A 27979-nucleotide genomic window follows, 5' to 3' on the forward strand; every position below is an offset into this window, starting at 1 on the left:
GTTGGTGAAGGAGCTGGTGGCAGAGCATTCTCTCCAAAGGCCCCTTGACTTTGCAAGTCACTGTGCTGAAATAAACGAAATGTATCGTCCCTTCAGGACATGCCGCTACATCCAACCTTTTGATCAGGCAACTGCAGATATGGCTGTGAGCTGGATCGCTTTTGGAAATTTGATTTGATTAACAACATTTTTGTTGCCTAGTAGTTGTATGTATTGCTGTGGGATTTTATTTTAATTTATTTTTAATTTTTGCAGCTTGCCTGTAAATCATTGCAATGCCACACAGTGGCCTCATCTTGTATCTCTCTACGAAGAAGTGCAGTGGCATAAGGACATGGACTAGAGAAACATGAAGACCATACAAAGTTTACAGATTCTCTGAGTAAGATACAGAATGGGGTCCCATCTGTTATGTTGTTGCAACAGTTAAATAAAAGTATTTCACTGAAATCTATGACTTCCAGCTGCAGTACTAGTAGCAGAAAACAAAAGTTCTTCATTTTAGCATTAAATCCCTGCTACAGTAAAAGACCTGAGTAAATTGATACATTTTGCACTTCATTTCAAATGTCACAAAAGCCAGGCTTTGGCAGATTGCGGTGAGTCAAGGAGAACAGGACCATGAGCCAATAACACTGTGTCCCCATAACTGGAGTTTAACTTTTGGATAGAAGCTGGTTTCAGTTTTTTGTCAAAATTTCACTTGGACCAACATTTTCCAGCTAGCTCCACTCTTAGTATAGACAGAAGCAGCTTGCCACTTAAAGCACAACTGCTGTGACTGTCTCAGAGACATCTGGATACCAATGTAGGGTCCTTCTACTTCATATCTAATCACCAACACCTTGGAGCAATCAATAAGCAAAAATAGACCTCCAATCCCAGGTCTTATGTACTTACATCCAGTTGATTTTACTGATGAGAGCAGCTATAGTCTACAGTAATTAATGTTGTATTTCTATAAACACACTGGTAATGGTTAGTTGATTTTTTTTTAAATTCTCCCCTTGATTAATTTTTGGTAGAATAATAAATAAATTAAAACAGTAAAATATCTTACACTTCAGTTCCCTTAATTTTGTATAGAATCAATAGGAAAACGGATAAGTTAAGTAAACAGAGCTCCATAAGACACAATATGACAAAAGTAAACTGTTCTGAAGTTGAGTTATTTTATGGAGAAGAGATTTAAGAGAGTCTCAGGAAATCAAAAGATAGGAAAAAATGTTGAAAACCTGGACAATACCCAATCCCGCTGAACAATCTGAAAGGCAACTAGATTCCTTTGTAAAGGTTGAGGGAAGGAAACTTGAAGGGATATTTCCTGCTCCCATTTTTGCAATCATATTTCTGCTCCAATCCCCTCTACATCCACATCATCAGCCTTCTCCACTGTACCATGCCTGGCCTATAGAAAATTTTCTTCTACTGGATTGTATATGGAAATCGAAATACAGAAAGTCAGAGTCCTGCAGCTAACCTGTAACTCATTTTTCTGCTTTTAATCCATTCTTCCTTTTTAAAGGGTTCAATTCCCTGTCCTCTCACTCCAGGGGTGAAAGTAACTTAAAGGAAATACCGGTATGCTGGAGTCCTCAGAAGGGGGCGTGACCTCAACCGGAAGAGGCGGGGCCTTTAATACCCAGGCTGAGAGCCCCGGGTTCTATAAATCACCCCTGGGCCCTAGACATCGCCAACTGAGTCCCAGGGGCTCCCGGCTGCCGCCGCTACCCCAGGGCTCAGGCAGAGATTTAAAAGGCCTAGGGCTCCGCTACACTAGCAGCAGCTGGGAGCCCCTGATCCTTTAAATCACCCCCGGAGCCCTGCCGCTGTGACCCCAAGGCTCCGGCAGCCGGGCTTGGGAGGCAATTTAAAGGGCCCAGGGCTCCGGCCGCTGCAGGGAGCCCCAGACCCTTTAAATCGCCAGCCTGGGAAACTGGTCCGGTCCGGCATGCCGCACCGGCTCTTGCCGGTATGCCGGACCAGACCGGACCAGCTTACTTTCAACCTCAAACCCTTCATCTTCTTCCTTCTTCTCCCACTTAATATCTACTGATCACCTTACTTTTCCAACCTTTCAATTTCCTTGTGAATGAAATGGTCCGTAGCTTTTCTGCTCTTAAGAAAATTATCATGATCTTCATCTTTTTGATTTCGAGGTTTACATCCTGGCTGCATATTGTGCAAAGGTGTACATTTCTGCCAAGCTAGCAAGTCTGGTAGTTAATTTAACTGCAGCGTAAAAGCATTGTGTATGTTATCTTTTCTTTAATATGAATATGAATTAAGTTACCAATATCATATCAGAACATTCGCTGTTTACTTTGCCCGTATGTGTGTTAATAGATAGAAGAATAAAGTATCCCATTTTTTAAATAACATATCCATTCTTATATTAAGTATTACATGTGAACAAATAATAGTTATTCTATTATTTTATTATTGGGCACTTCACCTCTCATTTTAACTTAACCCCCATCTATGCAACTTCCATTTTCAAATCAACGTGAAAGTTTAGAGTCTGATGCACTCGAAATTGCAGATAAACTAAAATCTAGGATCAAGCATACATTTGCAATGAAGTATCACCCTCCCACCCCCGTATTATTGCAACCTAAAAATTTAAACATTGTGTGTGTGAGTGGGGAGGGGTGGGGAACACGCATATTACTTACTTGCTTTGTTTTTCCATGCTGGCTACCCTGAGACTTTCCCAACGAGAATTAAGCAGATTCATTTGTTCTTGGATTTCATTTTCTTCATCATCTGAAAGCTTACCAACTGTTATAAGTTGACTTCCCACTTGCAAAACATTACCAACACGTCCCTGGTGAGCTGTTAATTCCATCATAAAGCCCTGAAAAAGAAAAGAAAAGTAAATCTTAACTAAGATTACAAGGAGGAGCGATACTTTGTAGAAATATCTTCAATTCCACATATTTTTTTTTAAAAAGTATTAAGTTGGTTTAAACATTTATTTTAACTTTGGGACCCAATGTAAAAATAAATATATTCATCTTCTGTGTAAGAAGCAAAGTCTCCAGTGCTAAATTTAAAGCCTCTAAAACCAAATGGAAAAGGAAAGAACAGGGACTGGCAATAGCACCAGTGAAAATTGTATGATTCTTATGATTCTTAATGTACCATTCAAATAGATGAACAATAATTAATAGATGAAGTGTTTGCACTGGTTTCTCAGTCTCTGTGGTTCACATATACCTCGTGGGTGTGAAACTGCTCTTTGACTTCTTCTACATCACTGGATATATCTCCTTGTGCTTGTAATGCATCTTCAGTAGAGAGAAGCCATGTGAGTACTTCTTCTAAAGCAGTTTGGTAGCTGTCCAGGTCCACTTCTACCTCCATCAGTGAGCTGCCAAATGACCTGTCTTCAGGAGCGTCCAAATACTGATCAAAAATAAAAAATAAGAATTTTGGCATTGAGCAGATGCTAATTGCACAAACAGCTACATTAAATGAATAATAGAATGCCAACCTCTTAATTTCATAGAGCAATCCTCTATTTTACAGAAGAATTTTGATAAATGGAGGATCTGGGCCAATGTAAAGGCAACTATTTGAATTCAGTAAAGTAATGACTATGAAAAAAATAGGATAAATTCAGAAACAAAGAAAATGAATATTTTGTCCTAGAGCTCATGTTTTTCTACATTTAGAATAGTTATTACGCATGATATCAAAAGTTAAAGGTACACAAATGGTGTATTCTTCGGTAAGTATATTAAATAATTTTCTTCATTTCTACTTCCTACCACCTGTCATTCAAGCACTTTTCTCTTTAGAATGACAGAAATATATTTAATTTCTAAAGCATCTTGCATAACTACACCATCCTAAATGCTTTACATAGCAGTGAACTACATGTTGGTACCGTATCACCAGCATGCAGACAAACTGAGGCAAATGCAATATTAAACACTTTAAAATATTTTTTAAATATATGCAATGGTGGATTAGACTAATCTGCAGAGTATCATTTATCAAAGATCACATTATAAAGTTCACACAAGGTTGCAAGTCACCAGAAAAAAAAAATCCAGGAAAAAGTATCCACAATTATTATTATCCACTCCTCCCCCCGAGGGCCACCCACACATCTGCTTGCAGTCAAGTGCCATTTACAAGCAAATACTTCATGCCACCATGCTGCAGGTTAGAGAGAGAGTGAACAGTAACAAGCAACATTAAGTAGCCATTGTCCTTTCACCCACTCCATCGGAGAAACTGTTATAAGACCGAGGTAAGAAATAAGGGGCTTCTGAAGATGGTTTCACCCTGCTAATTAGTGAACAAGTTGTAAAGAAGGAAAAAAGTAAATCTGATTGCAAGTTAGGAGAATAATGATTTGTTTTCATCTTGCTTTTATCATGAAGGATCCCAAGGGTGTTTTAAAAACGGATGGAGTACTATATAGTAATCACTTCGACTGACATGCAGACAGCTACGGCAGCAATAAGAGACAGGAACTGCTTAAACTGTGCACAGTGGTTTAGGATTGAAAGTGAAGGCTTTCTTATCCAATTGAAATTAAAGGGGGAATTTAAAGTAGGCAGAATGTAATTATTCAGATTGAAATTTGGCAGCTCCACCCTCATAAATAGTGCCAAAGGATCTTCACACAAACATTTTCCTCATTAATGTGTGAAAACCCTATGTCTCAGAGGCATGTGCACAGCAAGAAAGCAGAGGCAAACAACTGATTTATGAGACAGTATTTTGTTGAAGCTGGGAAAGAAACTAAAGAGGAAAGAGGTAACAAGTAAGTATCCAAACAATTTCAGCTACCAACTAGCCCTGATAGTGCTTAGCTTATACATATCAAGATATCACATCCCAAGCTGAAATGATGCAGAAAGGTAAGAATATTAATCTTTGTTTGCAGTAATAAGTTATCTCTTTTCATAGAGATTCACCATCATCATTATATCAGCAGTTACTCTCCTCCTCTTTCTGTGAAACTGTGGTATATTCCCATCTCACCTGTGAAGCATTAGAGAAATATATCAAATTCTAGCAAAATGGAGGCGAGAAACTAAGGTTATCATATTTGCAGCACCAGAGATCTGTGGTCAAAGGGTTAGTTACAACATACTGGACAAGTTTCCTATCTGACAACTCTTCCCTCCGTAGATCCAAAATGAATTATTTTCTGATCTGTGTTAAAAGGGCAGAATTTAAAAACACTTTGTCAACTCCTACTCCACTGAAAGGATATTTTTGAAAGCAAAGTGCTCCTAGTCATTTTGATCAAACTTCCTCATTCTCTCAGTTTCTCATGAAACAGTAAATATTGACTTTGATTTCAGAGTCAATAGGTGATCTGCATATAGTACAGTCAAAGCAAAATGACTCCAAAAAAAAAGCTCCACCCACACATGCAACCCAAAAGATAACTGGCCACACTTGAACCACATTCAGAACTCAACATAAAGAGGAGGAAGACGATGAGCAGGTAATTGGCATGTGGGGGACCACAACAGTCACCCTGACCCCAGGGAGCTGAAAAGTGTGGCGTAGGGCAGACTGTATTGGAATTGTGAGCTATCACTGTAAGAACTGAGGCAGGCGGGAAGAGGAAAGCAGTTCTGGTCCTTCTTGCAGGCTAGGAGAAGCTTTGCAGAGAACTGTGCAAGCATCAGTCATTTAACACAGAAATGGCCTACAGTAAGGTAAGACAAAGTATGCCTCTTTTAGGGAGTAGCCTGCTTTGTGTCTCTGTTTTTGGGTTCTTGCACACGATCATTCTGAATTCTTAGAAACAAAGTAGTGTTACATTGGAAACTTCCAACAAGAACATTCAATATTTTTATCTAACTTCTGTGTGTAACATAACACAAACCAGCTAGTCGTTCAATCAGGGCCACAGAGGGGACAAGACAGTCTCACTTCCTGCACTGGCTGACCATGAAAGGAGGAAGATTTCTCATGCACAGTGGAAAGAACCTAGATGTCTTCTTCCCTGCTGGCCCAAGCAGATGTCCCACCCTAGCAAGTAAGGTGGACATGTGTGATTTTTGTGCACATAATTTTCCTTCAGAATTTAGCCAGAAACAGATTAGGAAGGGCTGAAATGCTGCATATATGTCTATTTGTCCCCTGACTAGGTGGCCCCAAAAGTATCAGGAAGTTCTAAAGATCTCATAGAAAAGTCTGCTTTCATGAGACTTCCAACTCATTTTTTCCAGACTCAGGAAGAGTTTTTTAACATTTTGGAAAGCATCCCAATTTTTCAGTTGTTCTCCAAAGGGAACCCAGATTATAAACCCTTTGAGTTTCACTCATCCCAACTAGATACGTTTAAAAAAAAATCCCCAAAAGTAATGCTGTAAAAAGGACTCACATTTAAGGACTTGGAATATGAAGAGAGGAAAGGAAAAAAAAAAAGAAGGCCTTTACATTCTGTCAAGATTAGAAGACCCTCAATGACTATGAACGTTTAAATTAAAGTTTTAGGAGAAAGAATGCAAGACCTGTGACCTTCAGACACTTAGAAAATCAGGCAGGCTTGGTAGCGGTTTCAATTGATTCACAGAGCTTAAAGATGGAAAGGATAGTCGCACCTGCTTTGATTTTCTGCTTAAAATATTTTGCACTTCTCCCCAACTATTGTAGGATACATGATCCCAAAGTAAAAAAATAAAGAACAGACTCATGTCAGTAAGCACTGCACAGTATTTTACAGAGTTCATAAGCAGAATTTCTGACTTTCAAAAATAATTTTATCCCTAAACACTGAGGGCCCAATTCCACCCCCCTCACTCACATTGCATCGGTTCTTCCTCTCTACAAGCAGTCTCTTTGGGAAGACTGTGCTACTCATCATAAGGGTGGCAGAACTGAACTCCGCTTAAATTCAGAGAAATCTACTTGTAGTGAACTTATCTTTATAATGAAATAAAATAGAAGTCTCCTTATTTTTGCCCCAATACATTTCAATGAAAAATTGCAATTCCATCCAATAAAGTTAGATGTAGAACAAAAAAAGAAAATGGACTTCACTATATAAAAGTCCTACTCTACAATGGCAGAATTAAATATTTTAATGCATTTTAATGCATGGGCCCAAATCCCAGAAAGGAATCTATATGTTGGAAGGACTCCCATCGAAACCAGTGAGAGACTGAAATCATAAGGGTCAGCTTGTTCATATCCCTTTGCAGGATTAAATATGAACATACACTTTATACAAACACACACACATACACACCTACGCTCAAACTAGGTTGTAGCATCGCATATTATTCAAGTTGCCTTACTCTTTCCAGTATAAAACCCTATTTTCCATGGCTTATAACTTTGCCCAGCTTTAACTGGGTTGAAATATTTCATGCCTGATGTCTGCCTCAAGCTCAGTGTTTCTGAAAAGTTTCAGCCACAGTGTTTTGCAGTTTCCAAGAACGAGGCTAGTGAAAAGCAGGTTGTTTTGCCTGAGTTAAAATTTTTTGTCAGCCTTTTCTTTGAAAAGCCCTAGTACCCTCACGCTATGTAGCAAGGACTTTAAATATGGCAGGAGGTGCCTTTGGTTGCTCTGTGAAAACATAACCAAATCTGGCCAAGTTATAAATCTTGGGCGGGGGGAGGGGAGGCTCACAGTTCACATATGTTGAGCAGAGATTTTTATGTAATTAATTTATTTATATTTTAGCATCTTAAATCCCCAGAATATTCCATCCACATTGAAAATGCTCCAGCCCGGGGCTAAGCAGGACTTTCCCTGCCATTGTAGCCTTTGGGCTCCTTCAGACTATGCCAGGTCATAGCACCTGCCTGGAGAGCAAGGAGCCTGCATGAATGGAGAGGGGAAAGATCTGTACCTATGAAGAAGAAGATTGCAACAAGGAGCCTGGGCAGAAGAGACTGGGCCTCGAAGCTCACAGTAGGAGAGGGAAATTGGGATTGGAAGTGTAGTAGACTCAAACAGGCTGGAAAAGGACATTGGGATTGGGGGCAAAAGAGGGAAATTAAAAGGTTGGTGATTTTGAGTGCTGGACTTTGCAACCTGAATAACGTTCTTTGATGTAGTGTGTGCGCGGTTTTATATATTCCACACACACAAATATTTTATATAGAAATAGTCTCAGCATTGAGGTTTGGTTTTATAAGAAATAGTTGTCTGACCTTCTGTTTATCATCAAGTCTACCCAACCATGAATTTCTTTAGTTAGGTACTGGTTTTATTCACTCTCTAGAAATATTGTTTCGCTTATATTTGTGTATCAGTGTTGACATTTTTAGTCCACTAAATCCTTTATGCTGAATGTAAAACCATTGATATTCAAAATATTCCTGAAGACAGCAATATTTATATTTTCTTCTGTAAATGAAGTAATTTTCCACTCAGTAATTTAAAGCCAGGGCTTCAAAAGGTAATCACTAACATGACCTTGAGCATACAAGAATTAAACCAGCTTTTCTGATTGAACAGAATTATTTTCATCATAAAACCACTGCAAATTTATGATTTTGGTATCGTTAAAAATGTCTCATCTAACCAATGTTATATGTAGTGTTGTTCTAGACATGTCAGTCCCAGGATATTAGAGACACAAGATGAGTAAGGTAATATGTTTTTTTCTGCATCGACTTCTGATGGTGAAAGCGACAAGCTTTCCAACTACACAGAGCTATTCTTCAGGTCTGGGAAAGGTACTCAGAGTGTGACACCTGAGTACAAGATGGAACAGATAGTTTAGCATAAGCAGTTTGCACATATTCTAAGGTTTCAGAGTAATAGCTGTGTTAAGTCTGTAACCGCAAAAAGAACAGGAGTACTTGTGGCACCTTAGCAACTAACAAATTTATTTGAGCATAAGATTTCATGGACTATATTCCATCCTATGCATCCAAAGAAGTGGGCAGTAGCCCACAAAAGCTTAAGCTCAAATAAATTTGTTAGTCTCTAAGACCTGGTCTACACTAGGAGCTTATGTCAAATTTAGCAGCAAATCGAATTAACCCTACATCCGTCCACACAACAAAGCCATTTTTGTCGACATAAAGGGCTCTTAAAATCGATTTCTGTACTCCTCCCCGATGAAGGGACTAGCGCTGAAATCGACATCTCCTTTTCGAATTAGGGTTAGTGTGGACACAATTAGACAGTATTGGCATCTGAGAGCTATCCCACATTGCACCATTGTGACTGCTCTGGACAGCACTCTGAACTCGGATGCACTGGCCACGTGTACAGGAAAAGCCCTGGGAACTTTTGAATCTCGTTTCCTGTTTGAGCAGGCGAGCTCATCAGCACTGATGACCATGCAGAGCTCATCAGCACAGGTAACCATGCAGTCCCAGAATCGAAAAAAAGCTCCAGCATGGACCAAACAGGAGGTACTGGATCCGATTGCTGTATGGGGAGACGAATCCATGCTATCAGAACTACGTTCCGAAAGATGAAATGCCAAAACATTTCAAAAAATCTCCGAGTCCATGATGGACAGAGGCTACAGCAGGGAGGCAACACATTGCCGTGTGAAACTTAAGGAGCTCAGACAAGCGTACCAGAAAACCAAAGAATCAAACGGATGCTCTGGGACAGAGCCCCAGACATGCCACTTCTACACTGAATTCCGTGCAATTCTAGGGGGGGCCCGCCACCACTACCCCACCCCTGTCCGTGGACTCCGACGATGGGGTACTCTCCGCCATGCCTGAGGATTTTGCAGATAGGGAAGATGAGGAGGACGACGATGAGCTTGAGGAGAGCACACAGCACACTGTTCTCCCCGACAGCCAGGATCTTTTTATCACCGTGACTGAAATACCCTCTCAACCCAACTAAGCTGGAGAAGGGACCTCTGGTGAGTGTACCTTTTAAAATATAATCCATGTTTTAAAAGCAAGCGTTTTTTAATGATTAATTTGTCTTGAGGACTTGGGATGCATTTGTGGCCAGTACAGCTATTGGAAAATTCTGTTAACGTGTCTGGGGATGGAGCGGAAATCCTCCAGGGACATCTCCATGAAGCACTACTGGAGGTACTCTAAAAGCCTTTGCAGAAGGTTTCTGGGGAGAGCAGCCTTACTCCGTCCTCCATGGTAGGACACTTTACCACGCCATGCTAGTAGCAAGTAATCTGGTATCATTGCATGACAAAGCCTGGCAGCGTATGGTCCCGGTGCTTGCTGGCGTTAAAGCAACATTGGTTCATCTCTCTGTGTTATCCTCAGGAGAGTGATATTGATAACCTGGTTGAAATAGGGGAATTTAATTAAGGGGACATTCAGTGGTGCCCATTCCTACAGGGCTGTTTGCCTGTGACTGAAAAGAAATCCTCCCTGTAGTTAGCCAAGTGGTGGAGGCAGGGAGCATTGGCACTGAGCTGTTCGCGTTTGGCTAGCAGGGCTCTTCCCTGATACCAGCCGGTGCGGGGAGGGGTAAAGCGATCATCCCAGAGAATTGGATGGGGGGAAGGGGTTAGTTTGGTTTCTCCTGCTGAACGCTAACAGGAAAACCGCAGCACTAAATGGCCAACTCAACGGGCTTTGCTTGGTATGGGAAAGGAGGGTGCTGCTGTTATGAAGGTTGCAGAAGCCGAAAGACTATGGCTTACCATGACCACCTGCAAGCCGAATTCTGTTGCCCGGCACTGCGTGTGTGATCTCTAACACCAAAGCCGCAGGCACTAAATATAAGATGCAAAATGCAACCTTGTACCGAAATCACATGTGCTATGTAACGTGAATAGTGTTGTGAAAGAGTATAGCCATTGTTCTGTAAAATGTATTTTTTTAAATACTTCACTCCCTTTTATTCCTCCTGCAGCTGCAAATGTTTCAAGCCTCCCTCCTCCATCCCAAAGGCTATCTCAGATAAGGCGGCGAAAAAAAGTACATGTGATGAAATGTTCTCTGAGCTCATGCAGTCGTCTGGCACAGACAGAGCTCAGCAGAATGTGTGGAGGGACACATTAGCACAGTACAGGAAAGCGGCCAATAAATGTGAGAACAGAAGGGAGGATCTAGATGAGAGGTGGCGGCAGGAAGATCAGAGGAGGCAAGATGCAACTCTGGGGCTCCTGCAGGATCAAAGGGACATGCTCCGGTGTCTGGTGGAGGTTCAGGAACGACAGCAGGATCACAGACTGCCGCTGCAGCCCCTGCTTAACCTCCCTCCCTTCTCCCCAAGTTTCATAGCCTCCTCAGCCAGACGCCCAAGAACATGGGGGGAGGTGGGCTCCCGGCACCCAACCACTCCACCCCTGTGGACAGCCCAAGCAACAAAAGGCTGTCATTCAACAAGTTTTGAAGTGGCCTTTTCCTTCCCTCCTACCCTCCTCCCACACCCCACCCGGGCTACCTTGTGAGTTATCTCCCTATTTTTATAATAAATTAATGAAAAATACATGGTTTTTAAATGATAATGACTTTATTTTCTTTGCTAGCAAGCTGTGATCGAAGCAGGTAGGGCGGGTGGCTTACAGGGAATTAGAGTCAACCAAGGGGGTGGGTTTTCATCAAGGAGAAACAAACGGAAGTGTCACACAGTACCCTGGCCAGTCATGAAACTGGTTTTCAAAGCTTCTCTGATGCGCAGCACTTCCTGATGTGCTCTTCTAACTGCCTTGGTGTCTGGCTGTGTGTATTCAGCAGCCAGGTGATTTGCCTCAACTGCCAACCCTGCCATAAGCGTCTCCCCCTTAGTCTCACAGAGATTGTGGAGTACACAGCAAGCAGCAATAACAATGGGAATACTGATTTTGCTGAGGTCTGAGCGAGTCAGTAAACTGCGCCAGTGACCCTTTAAACATCTAAATGCACACTACCACCATTCTGCACTTGCTCAGCCTACAGTTGAACAGCTCCTGACTACTGTCCAGGGTGCCTGTGTACGGCTTCAAGAGCCAGGGCATTAAGGGGTAGGCTGGGTCCCCAAGGATAACTATAGGCATTTCAACATCCCCAACAGTTATTTTCTGGTCTGGGAAGTAAATCCCTTCCTGCAGCCATTTAAACAGACCAGAGGTCCTGAAGACACGAGCATTGTGAACCTTTCCCAGCCATCCCATGCTGATGTTGGTGAAACGTCCCTTGTGATCCACCAGAGCTTGCAGCATCACTGAAAAGTACCCCTTGCAGTTTATGTACTGGCTGCCCTGGTGGTCCAGTCCCAAGATAGGGATGTGCGTTCCATCTATAGCCCCACCGCAGTTAGGGAATCCCATTGCAGCAAAGCCGTCTAGTATGACCTGCACATTTTCCAGAGTCACTACCTTTGATAGCAGCAGCTCAATGACTCGGTTGGCTACCTGCATCACAGCAACCCCCACAGTAGATTTGCCCACTCCAAATTGATTCCCGACTGACCGGTAGCTGTCTGGCATTGCAAGCTTCCACAGGGCTATTGCCACTCGCTTGTGAACTGTGAGGGCTGCTCTCATCTTGGTATTCTTGTGCTTCAGGGCAGGGGAAAGCAAGTCACAAAGTTCCATGAAAGTGCCCTTACGCAAGGGAAAGTTTCAGAGCCAGTGGGAATCATCCCAGACCTGCAACATTATGCGGTCCCACCAGTCTGTGCTTGTTTCCCAGGCCCAGAATCGGCGTTCCACAGCATGAGCCTGCCCCATTAACACCATAATCTCCAAATTGCCGGGAACGGCGGTTTTAAAGAAATCTGTGTCCATGTCATCACTCTTGTCACCATGCTGCCGTCGCCTCCTAGCCTGGTTTTTCAGGTTCTGGTTCTGCATAAACTGCACGATAATGTGCAAGGTGTTTACAATGGTCATAACGCTGCGGTGAGCTGAACGGGCTCCATCCTTGCCATGCTATGCTGTCTGCTCGGGCAATCCAGGGAAAAGGGTGCAAAATGATTGTGCGCCATTGCTTTCATGGAGGGAGGGTTGACTGACAACATTTACCCATAACCACCCGTAACAAATTTTTGGTCCCATCAGGCACTGGGAGCTCAGCCCAGAATTCCAATGAGCAGCGGGGACTGAGAGATAGCTACCCACAGTGCACCACTCGGAATGTCAATGCATGCCACGGTACTGTGGACGCACACCGCCGAATTAATGTGCTTAGTATGGATGCATGCACTTGACTTTATACAATCTGTTCCCAAAAATCGACTTCTGTAAAATCAGAGTAATTTCGTACTGTATCATAGAATCATAGAATATCAGGGTTGGAAGGGACCTCAGGAGGTCATTTAGTCCAACCCCTTGCTCAAAGCAGGGCCAATCCCAACTAAATCATCCCAGCCAGGGCTTTGTCAAGCCTGACCTTAAAAATACCTAAGGAAGGAGATTCCACCATCTCCCTAGGTAACGCATTCCAGTGTTTCACCACCCTCTTAGTGAAAAAGTTTTTCCTAATATCCAACCCAAACCTCCCCCACTGCAACGTGAGACAATTACTCCTTGTTCTGTCATCAGCTACCACTGAGAACAGTCTAGATACATCCTCTTTGGAACCCCCTTTCTGGTAGTTGAAAGGAGCTATCAAATCCCCCCTTGTTCTTCTCTTCCGCAGACTAAACAATCCCAGTTCCCTCAGCCTCTCCTCATAACTCATGTGTTCCAGTCCCCTAATCATTTTTGTTGCCCTCCGCTGGACTCTTTGTAGGTATCTCTGTATCTCTTTGTATCTCTGTATGTAAGGGAGCAGTATGACTGCTCAGAGCTCCGGTATGAAACTGCAGAAAAACCTGAGTGTCTCTGGATTAAGTTTAGAAGTGTGAGCAACAAGAGTGATGTAGTGGTGGGAGTCTGCTATAGACCACCGGACCGAGGGATGAGGTGGATGAGGCTTTCTACCGGCAACTCGCAGAAGCTACTAGATCACACGCCCTGGTTCTCATGGGCGACCTTAATCTTCCTGATATCTGCTGGGAGAGCATTACAGTGGTGCATAGACAATTCAGGAAGTTTTTGGATAATGTAGGGGACAATTTCCTGGTGCAAGTGCTAGAGGAACCAACTAGGGGAGGGAGCTTTTCTTGACCTGCTGCTCACAAACCGGAAAGAATTAGTGGGGGAAGCAAAAGTGGATGGGAATCTGGGAGGCAGTGACCATGAGTTGGTTGAGTTCAGGATCCTGACACAGGGAAGAAAGGTAAGCAGCAGAATATGGACCCTAGACTTCAGAAAAGCAGACTTCGACTCCCTCAGGGAACTGATGGATAGGATCCCCCGGGGGACTAACATGAAGGGGAAAGGAGTCCAGGAGAGCTGGCTGTATTTCAAGGAATCCCTATTGAGGTTACAGGGACGAACCATCCCGATGTGTAGAAAGAATAGTAAATATGGCAGGCGACCAGCTTGGCTTAACGGTGAAATTCTTGCGGATCTTAAACATAAAAAAGAAGCTTACAAGAAGTGGAAGATAGGACAACTGACCAGGGAAGAGTATAATATTATTGCTTGGGCATGTAGGAATGAAATCAGGAAGGCCAAATCACACCTGGAGTTGCAGCTAGCAAGAGATATTAAGAGTAACAAGAAGGGTTTCTTCAGGTATGCTGGCAACAAGAAGAAAGTCACGGAAAGTGTGGGCCCCTTACTGAATGAGGGAGGCAACCTAGTGACAGAGAATGTGGAAAAAGCTAATGTACTCAATGCTTTTTTTGCCTCTGTCTTCACGAACAAGGTCAGCTCCCAGACTGCTGCGCTGGGCATCACAGCATGGGGAGTAGGTGGCCAGCCCTCTGTGGAGGAAAGAGGTGGTTAGGGACTATTTAGGAAAGCTGGATGTGCACAAGTCTATGGGGCTGGACACGTTGCATCCGAGAGTGCTAAAGGAATTGGCGGCTGTGATTGCAGAGCCATTGGCCATTATCTTTGAAAACTCGTGGCGAACAGGGGAAGTCCCGGATGACTGGAAAAAGGTAATGTAGTGCCAATCTTTAAAAAAGGGAAGAAGGAGGATCCTGGGAACTACAGGCCAGTCAGCCTCACCTCAGTCCCTGGAAAAATCATGGAGCAGGTCCTCAAGGAATCAATCCTGAAGCACTTACACGAGAGGAAAGTGATCAGGAATAGTCAGCATGTATTCACCAAGGGCAAGTCATGCCTGACTAATCTAATCGCCGTCTATGATGAGATTACTGGTTCTGTGGATGAAGGGAAAGCAGTGGTTGTATTGTTTCTTGACTTTAGCAAAGCTTTTGACACGGTCTCCCACAGTATTCTTGTCAGCAAGTTAAAGAAGTATGGGCTGGATGAATGCACTATAAGGTGGGTTGAAAGTTGGCTAGATTGTCGGGCTCAACGGGTAGTGATCAATGGCTCCATGTCTAGTTGGCAGCCGGTATCAAGTGGAGTGCCCCAAGGGTCGGTCCTGGGGCCGGTTTTGTTCAATATCTTCATAAATGATCTGGAAGATGGTGTGGATTGCACCCTTGGCAAGTTTGCAGATGACACTAAACTGGGAGGAATGGTAGATACGCTGGAGGGTAGGGATAGGATACAGAGGGCCCTAGACAAATTAGAGGATTGGGCCAAAAGAAATCTGATGAGGTTCAACAAGGACAAGTGCAGAGTCCAGCACTTAGGACGGAAGAATTCCATTCATGGCTACAGACTAGGGACCGAATGGCTCGGCAGCAGTTCTGCAGAAAAGGACCTAGGGGTTACAGTGGACGAGAAGCTGGATATGAGTCAACAGTGTGCCCTTGTTGCCAAGAAGTGGCCCATTAGCACCCTCAGAGATTTCCACAACAACAACTTTAGCCACCACCACCTGTCTATTCAATTCTCTCTGCAACACTCCTACAATAGCATAAACTTCCTGGACACCAGGATCAGCTTCAACAATGGAATCCTACAGACAACTATATACAAAAAAACAATGCATCACCACACCTACTTTCATAAATCCAGTAACCTTCCCAAACATACCAAGAAATTTGCTATCTATAGCCAGGCAATCATACCACAGAATAGGCTCCGAAGAGAAAGTCCAGAATATACACCTTAACACACTAAAAACTGCCTTCATCAAACAAGGACACTCCACCAGAGAAGTAGCTTACTGCAAGGAACAAGTCACTCAAATACCCTGAGAGAACCTGCTCAAACAAAAAGAAAACCCCCTCCCCTACCACATACCCCTCATTGTCAGCTACCACCCCACACTGGAACTCATATGGGGTATCAAACAACTAAACCCCATACTCAATGGGGACCTCAACCTGAAAAATCTTTCCTGAACCCCTACTTCTGGCTTTCAACAAACCCCAACCTCATCATCAGAAGCAAGCTCCTCACAGACCAGGACATGCAAACTCAAAGGAGCACCAGACCAACAGATGAACAGATGCAAAACCTGCAGATATATCGCCACTGCTATGATGATCAGTAACCCCCACAACATATCTTTCTAGATCCATGGGTCCTACACACACGTATCACAACATATGGTGTACCTCATTCAGTGCACTAAATGCCCCAACAACTATGCAAGTGAAATCAATCACCATGCTCACATAGGAAAATGTTAAAAGACAAACATAACCTGTCGCCTGTGGGTGAACACTTTTCACAAAGCGATCACTCTATATCTGACTTATCAGTCCTTATCCTCAAAGGAAACCTGCACAACACTTTCAAAAGATGAGTTTGGGAGCTTAAAGTCACAATTTTGCTAGACACGAAAAACATGGTCTTAATAAACACACTGGATTTTTGGCTTATTAGGACAATCTGTTACCAACTAATTCTCTCCCCCTGCACTCTCCCCCCCCCCCGCTTATAACTACAGGGGTGTTAATGGCCCACTTTGCCTTGAATGGTCTTTTAGAATATGTCAGGTTTCAGAGTAACAGCCGTGTTAGTCTGTATTCGCAAAAAGAAAAGGAGTACTTGTGGCACCTTAGAGACTAACCAATTTATTTGAGCATGAGCTTTCGTGAGCTACAGCTCACTTCATCGGATGCATACCGTGGAAACTGCAGCAGACTTTATATACACACAGAGATCATAAAACAATACCTCCTCCCACCCCACTGTCCTGCTGGTAATAGCTTATCTAAAGTGATCATCAAGTTGGGCCATTTCCAGCAAATCCACAAATCCAGGTTTTCTCACCCTCCACCCCCCCACACACAAACTCACTCTCCTGCTGGTAATAGCCCATCCAAAGTGACAACTCTCTACACAATGTGCATGATAATCAAGGTGGGCCATTTCCTGCACAAATCCAGGTTCTCTCACCCCCTCACCCCCCTCCAAAAAAACACACACACAGCAGGATAGTGTTGATGATCACTTTAGATAAGCTATTACCAGCAGGACAGTGGGGTGGGAGGAGGTATTGTTTCATGATCTCTGTGTGTATATAAAGTCTGCTGCAGTTTCCACGGTATGCATCCGATGAAGTGAGCTGTAGCTCACGAAAGCTCATGCTCAAATAAATTGGTTAGTCTCTAAGGTGCCACAAGTACTCCTTTTCTTTTAGGATATGTGTTAACAACTTATGCTAAAGTCTCTATTTAACCTTCTATTTAGCTGAGACACTAAGAACCTTTCCCAGACCTGAATTTAAATTTATAAAGATCTCTGTGTGGTCAAAAGCTTGTATCTCTCACCAACAGAAGTAGGCAGAATAAAATATATTACCTCACCCATCTTGTCTCTCTAATTACCTAACAATTGTCATTCATTTTCCCAGTGTACTAGAGCTAACAATCAGAGTCATTCTAATGGTTAGCTTTCATATAGTACACTGCATGCAGTGTACTATATGATCAGTTGGCCTCTAAAAAATAAATAAATAAAATTCTGTTAACTTAAAGGGAATTGCACTTTTCATCTTAAAAATACTCCACCAATAACTAACTAATCCTCACAGAAGACATTGTAAAATTGACATCATCATCACATATTTAATTGAGAGGCAACATGGTCCCATAGGTAGAGCACAAGCCTGGGATTCAGGAGACCTTGATTCTGTTCCTAGTTTGACACTAATCAGCTGTGTGATCTTGGGCAAGTCACTTCACCTGTCTGTGTTTCTCATTCATTTATCTATTGTGTTAATTTAGACTGTAAGCTTTTTGCAACATGGACTGACTCTTGCTGTGCACTTGTACAGTCTGTACAAGAGGTCATGATCTTGGTTTAGTCATGTAGTTACTACCATAATAAGACAAATAAATGTGATGGGAATAAATAAAGGAGATGGAACTTGAAACGTAATACTAACACATTACACCTTAAAATGTTAATAATAGTCAGGGCCAGGAAGGTGGGCAACTGTGAAAGAACAAGCCCTTCTTTTAATGTTTTTCTTTTGGAATCCTATTTAAATAGAAAGCTTGTGTCCAAATCCACCACACTATCATTTCTATTTTGTTAGAAAAAATAGCTGAAGTTAATAAGCAAGCTTTTCTTTACAGAACAGGACATGCCCTTGCCATTTCAACTGACTGATTCTGTTTTTGGATGCACACCCTTTATAGAGCTGTCACACGGTAAGCACAAAATACAGTCCAATGAAATCTTTGCTAAATGGAAGAGAAATGTTGTACGGATTAGAGTCTAACATTTGCAATTCATCAGGACTCAGACCCACCACAAGCGATTCAAACTCACATAAAGACTCTTCGGTGAATCCAAACTTACTGGGGGCCTATTTCTAAATACTTAATTTTGAACAGTCTCCTCAGATTAAAAGGATCTTAATTTACATAGTATGCCAGTGTACTATCCCTGCTCTCGCCTTTTTTGTGTTTAAGAAGGAGGGAAAAAACAATATTACTTGCCAGTTTCATTCTATGCTCAATGGGAAAGAAAAGGGTAACAATGTTGGTAATAGGAATGGAGAGGTGTTACAAAACTCTGATTTCTATGGCTACCCACAGCTGACAGATCTAGTATGGAAATGGTTAAATCCTAAAAAAATGCTTTATGTTTAGTGACTGAATTTCTTCTCTGAGAGCAGTTTCTATACTTCATCTGTGCATCTTTAAGCTCTCCCCAATGTGACCGCAAGAGTCTCTGAATGTACCAGTTAAGTTTTTATGAGGACTGAATAACACATCAATCTGAATTTGAAAACTGACCCTGGAACACGTTAATTTTTATTTCAAACAAACACAGCTTTCCTAGCACAATCAAAAGTTATGAATTATAATGAAATGTTATCAATCCTCACTGCGTAAAATTATTTTTCCACACTTTTATAGAAGCATAAAAAAGTCAAAGATAGGAAATTATACAGCTGATTACTTATATTTAATTGAACAGTACCATGCCCCAAGGTCAACTTTCATATACATTACAAGTATTTACTTTTATGCCTTTGTGAATATATTATAGCAACTCTAAAACACTTTGCAAGATATATTATATTTCATCTTTTGTCACTTGTACAAAAATGAAAAACATTTATTTTTACCCATTGATCCCCATTCTTCTTCACTCATCAAAATCTAACTCTATGATCAGTATCTCTCATATCTCATACTGGAGGAAGCGCGAGATGGTGGGAGGTGATATAAGAATGTCACAAAGAGTTTACAAATATTGACTGTAGTAAATTTGAACTCCTCCAACATGATTCATTTAAAAAACAACAGTTTGGGTTGATCCCAAGTTACTGGAAGACTAACCAGCCAAACATCCATAGTTGGGCTTCCTCAGACAAAGTAGAGCAACCATCTCTTTTCTAGAACTGGTCAGAAAGACCTCAAAAGAACCATTTTCCATTAGAAAACACCGTTCTAATGAAATCAAAATGGCTTGATGAAGTTGTGTTGTTTGGCTATACCGAAAGGAGGACAGGAGAGATTTGACATAGGGTTAATCAGGCTGCAGCTTTATTATTAGATGTCTGGGACTACCCGGCAGATAAGCCCGCTCTATGTAAAAGGGGGCTTCAGGAACAGGGCTGTCCCTTTTAAAACGTCCATTCCCAGGGGATCAGTCAGAAATCACACTGAGCCCTCCTTCATTTTTGCAGCAGTTTTCCTCTCCCCTCCTCCCTGCCCAGCCATAAAGCACTGTTCTCTTCATTTGGCCAGCCAGACAAATCCTCGCCTGCTTAAAGATGTGCTGCGGTCATTAGGAGAAAAAGAGAGGGGAGGGTCCCAACAATGTCAAAATGTCAAAGCATTTTGGAACAAAGCATTTCTTTAAAATGTTTATATTACATAAAATATTTTAAAAATAAAGAAAAAAATTGTTGATGGATCCTGATTTTTGGGGGAGGAGGAGGGGTCACAGGGGATGGGAGGTAGATTTTCTTTCAGGGAGAATTTTGAAGTTATGGGGTTTCATTTGTTAGTAAAAATAAAACCAAATGTCAAGATCTCAATCTTTTGCACAAAGGATTTTCCCATCTCTCCTCAGCTCTATTCCTCTGCGCAGAAAGCCCTGTAGTATCCTCCCAAACTGACTGGTGGATACATGATACAGTGGAATGAAATCTGATATCTTTAGAGGTTGATCCTGTCTCTGTTGCAGGAAATTAACTTCAGTGGGTCTCTGCAGAGGCAAAGGGGTACACCCACCTGGAGTTCCTTGCAGGAAATGGGTTTATAAGCATGTTGAGAGTTCATCTGTTTCAGCATTATCTGTGCAGGTTTCCTGTCTGTTTCAGGGGAACTTAAGTTATGGAACAGAACAAAAGGGCAAGAAAACCAAATAAAATAAGTAAGACCAGATAATGTTTATGGGAATGTGTGAAAGGGACATTTATCTCAACAGTTTTCCCTAGTTTAGGAATTTATTGAAACCAGGTATTATTTTTTATTACATTATATTATATCCTCACATATTCCACTCCTCCCTTCCCTTGAATGCGCCAGCTGCTGCTGCTTCTTTCCTGTAATTCCTTCGGACACATTCCATTGTGATACCTGACAGGCAAGAGGGTTTCCAAAGCTTGGGCTACAGCCCGAGCCCTTAAGTTTACATTGCAATTAGACAGCCCCACTGCCCGAGCACTGAGAGCCAAAGTCAGCTGGCACAGGCCAGCCTCAAGTTTTTAATTACAAGATAGACATCCCTTTGAGGTTTCATTCACCAAAGTGACACCCACACATCATACTAAGTAGGGAACAGAGTCTAGTCAAGCACCACCAGTACTCTCACTAGGTATAGCAGGGACTGGGAGTGGACTGCAAGGTGGTTATAAAAATAATTGTTTGAAAAGCACAAGAGCAAGAGGGAGGGATAAAGGGAGTGAGGAAGTTCAAGATGGAAAAAAAAAGGTAAAATAAACTAAAAAAACCAGAACAAGAAATTAAGAAGCCCAAAGATACTTGACAATCAAAAGTAACAAAAAACAAACAAACAAACAAAAACATTACAAAAAATTAAACAGGGTTAAAAAACACAATAAAAGGAAACAAAGTTATTGAATCTGATGATATGGGACAGATGAACCAGAATTTATGGCCCACAGCTCTATACACAAGGGAATATTTAAAAAAGCGTGAAAGATTATTTCTCTAGTTTCATTTTTTTAAAAATCATCTTTAATTAACTCATCCCAGAGGAACCAAGACTTTCATTGTCAAAAGAAGCTACCATTTTTGGTTCTCTCTGAAGTAGGCATTACTGGAGCTGAAGTTGCTGTCAGAAAATGCATCTGATGAAGTGGGTTTTAGCCCACGAAAGCTTATGCCTAAATAAATTTGTTCATCTCTAAGGTGCCACAAGGACTCCTCGTTGTTTTTGCTGATACAGACTAACGCAGCTACCATTCTGAAACCTGTCAGAGAATTGTTTGATTAATTTTAAGCAAACCTGGAAAGAACAGCTTCAACCCAGCTGTGAGTATTTCAAAAGGTAGAGAAACAGGGTCTGGGACTGAGTCAGGAATCAAAAATACTGGTTTCAGCTGACAGTGGAGGCTTTTTGTTCTTTATTCATTTAAATAAACTAAATTCTAAAATACATAAATAGCTTTAAGAAATTGATATTTTAGAACTGATTCTCCAAATAGCTCTGAAACATAACCAGGTTATTAATTGTAAACAAAATTAAAATATGTAAGTAGAATATCTATTAAAAGTAATAAATAGGCTAATGCACAATCAGCTCTATAGGCAGGTTATATGCCTACCACCAGAGAACTCATGCAGTTACCTCGGTAAACACTGCATTATTACTGAGAGAAATGTCAAATGAGGGATAGCAGACTCAAAGATCATATTCATTCCTCTTTCTCTACAGACACACAGACAAAACAGGGACACTTCCACTGAAATTGTAGGTATTTTTGCCAAACAAGCCCTACAGGATTCAGGATCAAATCCACAGAAGGAAAGATAGAACAGTAAAAGAGGAGAAAAGCTACACAGTAAGCCAGAGTTTTATTTTATAGGGAGGTTAGTGCTCCTGTTTATGTGATAAGGATGCAATGTGTTATGAATTCCATCAATACCATTATAAAATACATATCTCATCTTGATTTCTCCATCTCTCCCAGTCACCCAGGGCAGCAACTCTGATGTCATAATAAAGACTATTCTCTCTTTTCTACCACAAATTGTATCTGGTCCTTTCTTTATACTACCTTCCTTCCCATCTCTACCACCAAATTCCTGATGCTTGCTCACAGCATCTCTTGCCTTTAGCTACAGCAACCATCTTGCTGACTCTAGCATTGTGTGCGTCCCTTACGTCTCTTCGCCAATAAACTGCTGTTGCCTATCAATCCCCCCCACCACCCCCCAAACACACACTCGAGTCCTTCCAACAGCTTCTCAGTTTCAGCAGGAAGACATTCAAGCATGTTATTCAACTTTAAGGATTGTCATAGCTCTATTCCTGCCTATGTATAACTTCTTTTCTTACCACCGCCTTTCTAGAGGCTATGTGCTGCAAAGTAGAAGGTTTTGTTTCCTTCTGCAAGCAGCTCTGTGCCTGGAAATTTTTTCTTGAATCTGCTGCCCAGCTACCTCAATCTCCTGCTCAAAATTCCTTCTTAAGATTTAATTTCAGTCCACCTTTCACTGATGACCCCTTAACCTAGTCTTCATGCTGCATACTACCCACTTATCCTGATAGAGGGAAGAAAAATGCTGGCAACCATATAGTTCGCTATAGTGCTCATCATTCCTGTATCTAAATTTGGTCTGGAAGTCCATAATGGATTAGAGGGACTTTCCAGTCTCTCTCCCTTTCTTGAATGTTCTGCCTGGTGTAGTGTGTGAATATTATTTATCATTCTGGTGACAGTGGAAACATTTATCAAAGAGAAAGACCTTGCAGAATGTCCTAAAGATCATCAGACTTCAAATTAATCTAATCTCCTCTGGAAGTTTAACAATGAAGTCTCGTCACTCAAGAATGCCAGTGGAGCCCAGATTTGTTACCCTCCAGGACAAAGCTGTGTCTTCTTTTTCCTGAGAGACTGGTGTGGATGATGCGTTCTGTAGCACATAGGGATGGGCTGTTTAGATATGGAGATATAATATTTTATGATGGTGGGTAAATATAAATGTCAGAGTTGGGAGACAAATGTATTTAATTTACAGTGTTTATGGTTTGTTTTAAATTTGATAAATGTATGCAAACATTATACTAAACACATCTTATTGTAACATTCATCCTCACATTATTTGTCATACTCAGTGGTGTCAAGGACCTGATCCTGAAGGCTGTCTCCACAAAACTCCAATGGATGGGAATGGCTGTTCTGTATTGAGAGACACTGTAACATTGTAAGACGCTTCCATCAGGGACATGGCACTTGACAGACAAGTCTGTAAGCAGCAACTACATGTACAAAAATGTTCGCCGGCAGAATAGATTTTACTAGTGACACATTCAGCATATAAAAAGAACCATACGACAGCTAACAATAGGCATTTCTACGAGATCTAGTTCCTATAACTTCTGATAAACAGAACTAGCAAAATTATCTTCTATAGTTCCATCTGTTGACTCCTATTAACATGACATGAACTATTAAAAAAAAAAATCTTAAAAAGCTTAGATCTAAGAACTTGATTCACCCTCTAAGCATGCAAACAAGGCACTCAAACCTCTTAAAATTTGCCTTTTATATTAATCAAGGAAAAACAGATAAATAAAATAGAATACAATGAAAAAACTAAATTATGATTTTTCAAACAGGGGAGGATAGAACAAACTTTTAAAGAAATAAATATTTTTGCTGTTTTTCCCTGAAGGGCTGGTATTGCTTTCCATTACTGCCTCACTAAAGCCCAGCTATCACAATATATTTACAAAAAAAACAGGAGGACTTGTGGCACCTTAGAGACTAACAAATTTATTTGAGCATAAGTTTTCGTGGGCTACAGCTCACTTCATCAGATGCATGCAGTGGAAAATACAGTAGGACGATTTTATATACACAGAACACATGAAACAATGGGTGTTACCATACACACTGTAACAAGAGTGATCAGTTAATGTGAGCTATTACCAGTAGGAGAAAAAAAAATAACCTTTTGTAGTGATAATCAAGGTGGGCCATTTCCAGCAGTTGACAAGAACATGGGAGGAAAAATAAACATGGGGAAATAGTTTTACTTTATGTAATGACACATCCACTCCCAGTCTTTATTCAAGCCTAATTTAACAGTGTCCAGTTTGCAAATTAATTCCAATTCAGCAGTCTCTCATTGTGTCCTCTGTTTCCAGATCCAATTTAAGCTTTCAGTTTTAATCTTTTGCGCCCTAAATGATTTGAAGTTGGGATATGTCTCTTCTTGGGAGATTAGATGAAAATCAAAGTCAGCAAATGTGTCCAAGATAACAGGGCAGAGCAGGAGAAAAGACCCCTCACTGAAAATGCCCTAACTTTTAAATTTTCTTCCCTTGTTGGATCACCAGAGATTTAATTTATTGACCACTCTATAGAGCTTATCTGTTTACCAGGCTTTTTCTGGGAGAGAAGACTGAATGGATGGGCAGGAATGGTAGGGAGGGTTTTTTGGGTTTTTTTGCGCTAGCAATTGAATAATATATTCACATACACATTTTAAAGTACATGAATTTATTAATAATTTTGTAGATGTTTCTAAAGCCATGGATAGGCACATTTAAAATAAGAATTTAAAATTCTCTCTCAGGCCCATATATCCTTCATGCAGGATATTATTATTATTTTGACAGAAGGGAGGGGGGAGGTTTAAGGGCTTTAGCTCCATGCTCCAGCAGGTGCCACCTAGTAGGGCAGGTTGTACGTGTCTTGTGGCTCTAGAACTCCTGAAGACTATTCTATGTGGCTTGGAGGGTCAATAAGTTGGCCACTCTTAGCATAGTGTTCAAGACAAATAACCTACGGAAAATACTGAAAGGTCTCCGGTTTACCCACATAGAGGCTTTATATCCCCTAATATGGCTCCTGCAGAAGCTGTGCTTTCAAAGGCTACATCTCAACTTCCCTTACCTATCACATTACTGAAGGGGAATTCCAAATAAACTCAGTTTGACAGGGCCAACATAAATGTACTGAGGAATTTACCTGAAGGCTTGTGAAATGACAGTGCTGAAAACAGCAACCATCTCCAATCCCATACACCAAGCCTGAACCCTGCAGAATTAATTTAGAAGAGCTGGGGAAAAAGAGAATGCTACCATCCTTCTAGACCCATGTGATTTCATCCCCAGCTGCAGAACCAAATGATTACAGGAGTGACAGTTCAGTGGTTAATGTGCTAGCCCTGGTTATGGATTCAATTCCCTGCTGCATCATCAACTTCTTGAGGGACCCTGGGCAATTAATCTCTCTGTGCTTCAGTTCCTAGTCTTACAGATGGGAATAATGTTTTCATATCTCTCAGAGCTGTTGCAAGGATAAATGCATGAAAGATTGTAAGGTATTGAGATACTACAGTATGAGAGGCCATACATCTAAGCTGGATCTGTTCTCTATTGACTACATCTCTGCATGGCACACAAAAATGATGTTAAAAGGATACCATTAATGGTTGCAAAGTGCAGCTAGGAAATGCCAGAATTAAACTTGCGTGTGGAAACTATTTGATTCCCATGTGCGTCATGATACAGTCTTCAATGACATGATCACACTTTTTCCACAGGATCCCTGCCATATTCAGCATACAAAGTGTTCAATTAATGTGCACACTTAATGAGCAACTATTCAGCATTTTGTTTTCTGTTCATTGTTCAATATGTGGCCCTAAACTTTATTTACTGTTCACTATTTAGACACTGCTCAAGGACAGAATTATTCATTACTTTTTGGCCTTTTCTATGATACTCAGCATTATTGTATCTGAGTACTTCACATTAATGAATTTTTACAACACCTCTGTGAGAGGAGTGAGTATTATCATCTTCATTATACAGATAAGGAAATAAGGCACAGAGAGATTAAGGTCAAAACTATCCATTAATTTTGTGTGCCCAGTTTGAGACTCCTAAAACTTGATTTTTTGGAGTGCTTAGATAGAATTATATAGCACTTCATATGTTCAAAGCACAGCTCACACCGATTTCAATTCCAGCTGAGACTTCTCAGTGCTTCTGAGAATCAGACCTAGTGTCTCAGGTCAGGCACCCTGAAAAGCTTGGCTTAAGTGATTTGCCCAGCATCACACAGAAACTCTGTTGTACAGAAAAAGAGAGAGAATCCAGTTCTCCAGGGCTGCATTCAGCTGCACTGGAAATCATTCCCCCCCTCCCCACCTCTTCTTGCAATCCCTTGCTTCATTCACAAAACACTTTCTAGCTTCTACAACAAATGAGATGGGGGTCCTAGAGATAACACCTTCCTTTCATTATATAACCCTTATTCATCCTCAGAGTAGGTTCATCCTGCTCATTGAATAAGGCAAGGATCCTGGGGAAAATATAGTATGCAATTAGCTACTATATCATAATCCACGTGCAGAAGATGCCCAAATTAAGGTTGCACTTTCTTCTCCAGACTGTGTTGACCCAGCAAGGGGATTACACAGAATATAGAAGACAAATTCTTTTGGCTCTCAGTTCAGGTGCCCAGATCCGAACCTGGCATAGCTGCAGCAGCCCAGAGCTGCAAATGCAGGAAAAGTCCTGCTTATTGCTGAATGAAACATACCCAGTGTGGACAGAATCTTTGGGGAATTTAGCTGCTAAAAACTAATCAGTCTCTACTGAGCATGTAGAAACTCATCCCCCACAGCTTATAAATTGGCCAAATTTGCAGAGACTTGTACAAGGATTTGAAGACATCGCACATTCCTGACAGAAATGGCTTCCTGCCCCTTGCCAAATATCAAATCCTTGTTCCAAAGCATGGAGGTACTGGAAAAAAAAGGTCACCAGATTTTTTTAATTTGTGCAAAAAAACAAAACAAACAAAAAACAAACAGGCAAACACCAGGCATGGAAAATTTTAGCCCAAACAGGTAAAGTTTGGCAAAGTTAAAAACACCTGAAAATATGGTCGTATAATGGAAAGTATTGAACATCCTTAACAATAGGCAATGAGACCAAGCCCAGCTATAATAATGGATTTTTTTCCCCCAAGGACATCTACAGAATAGGGGGCTTTTCACATTGGCAGAATTTCTTCCATTATCTCTGAAGAGTTGATACATCCCACAACACCTTATCAAATATAGCTATCAATTTTCTTAATAATCGTTCATTGGCCACTGCCAAAGGCTGGGTGCAGTACCTACCTTAATGAACTAATGACCCTATTTGCTAAGGCAAACTGTATGTTCCAGTGTACAATAAAGCAGACATGAGGATGAAAAGGCAGGATGCTAAGGTGGAATGACTACTTAACTGAAATTGCATTGGAGGAAAAAAAACAAAGAGAAATCATAATGGCCTGAGCAAAGAAAAGATATAAATTTCAGTGTAAAGGAATATTTGTAGGATGAGTCAATGAGTAACCAAGTATTAAAAGGTTATATAAAATCCCCAATGCCGAAAAGGGTACATATGTATATTTTGATAGTTGGTTAAGATTTTATTTTTGTCTTGCGATATGGTTGAGATAAGGGATGACTGACTCGAGAGAAAGAGTACGAGTGGGAGAGATGCATATATAGAGCTTCATTTTTTATTTAGAT

The 27979-nt window shown here is 41.2% G+C and overlaps 1 protein-coding gene across 3 annotated transcripts in view; it reads right to left on the minus strand.

Moving 5' to 3' along the window:
* The window catches only part of DMD (dystrophin), a gene marked incomplete at both ends in the record, with an annotated part of 1846964 nt that overhangs the window by 1315456 nt on the left and 503529 nt on the right, over nt 1–27979 (minus strand). For all 3 annotated transcript variants that reach the window (XM_084636024.1, XM_084636023.1, XM_084636025.1), the window contains 2 exons: nt 2676–2857; nt 3220–3408. In XM_084636024.1, the coding sequence (XP_084492150.1) occupies nt 2676–2857; nt 3220–3408 (371 nt within the window). The remainder of the gene's footprint in view (nt 1–2675; nt 2858–3219; nt 3409–27979) is intronic.

Source organism: Lepidochelys olivacea, assembly GCF_965140295.1.
Source record: "Lepidochelys olivacea isolate rLepOli2 genome assembly, chromosome: 1".
Lineage (NCBI taxonomy): Eukaryota > Metazoa > Chordata > Testudines > Cheloniidae > Lepidochelys > Lepidochelys olivacea.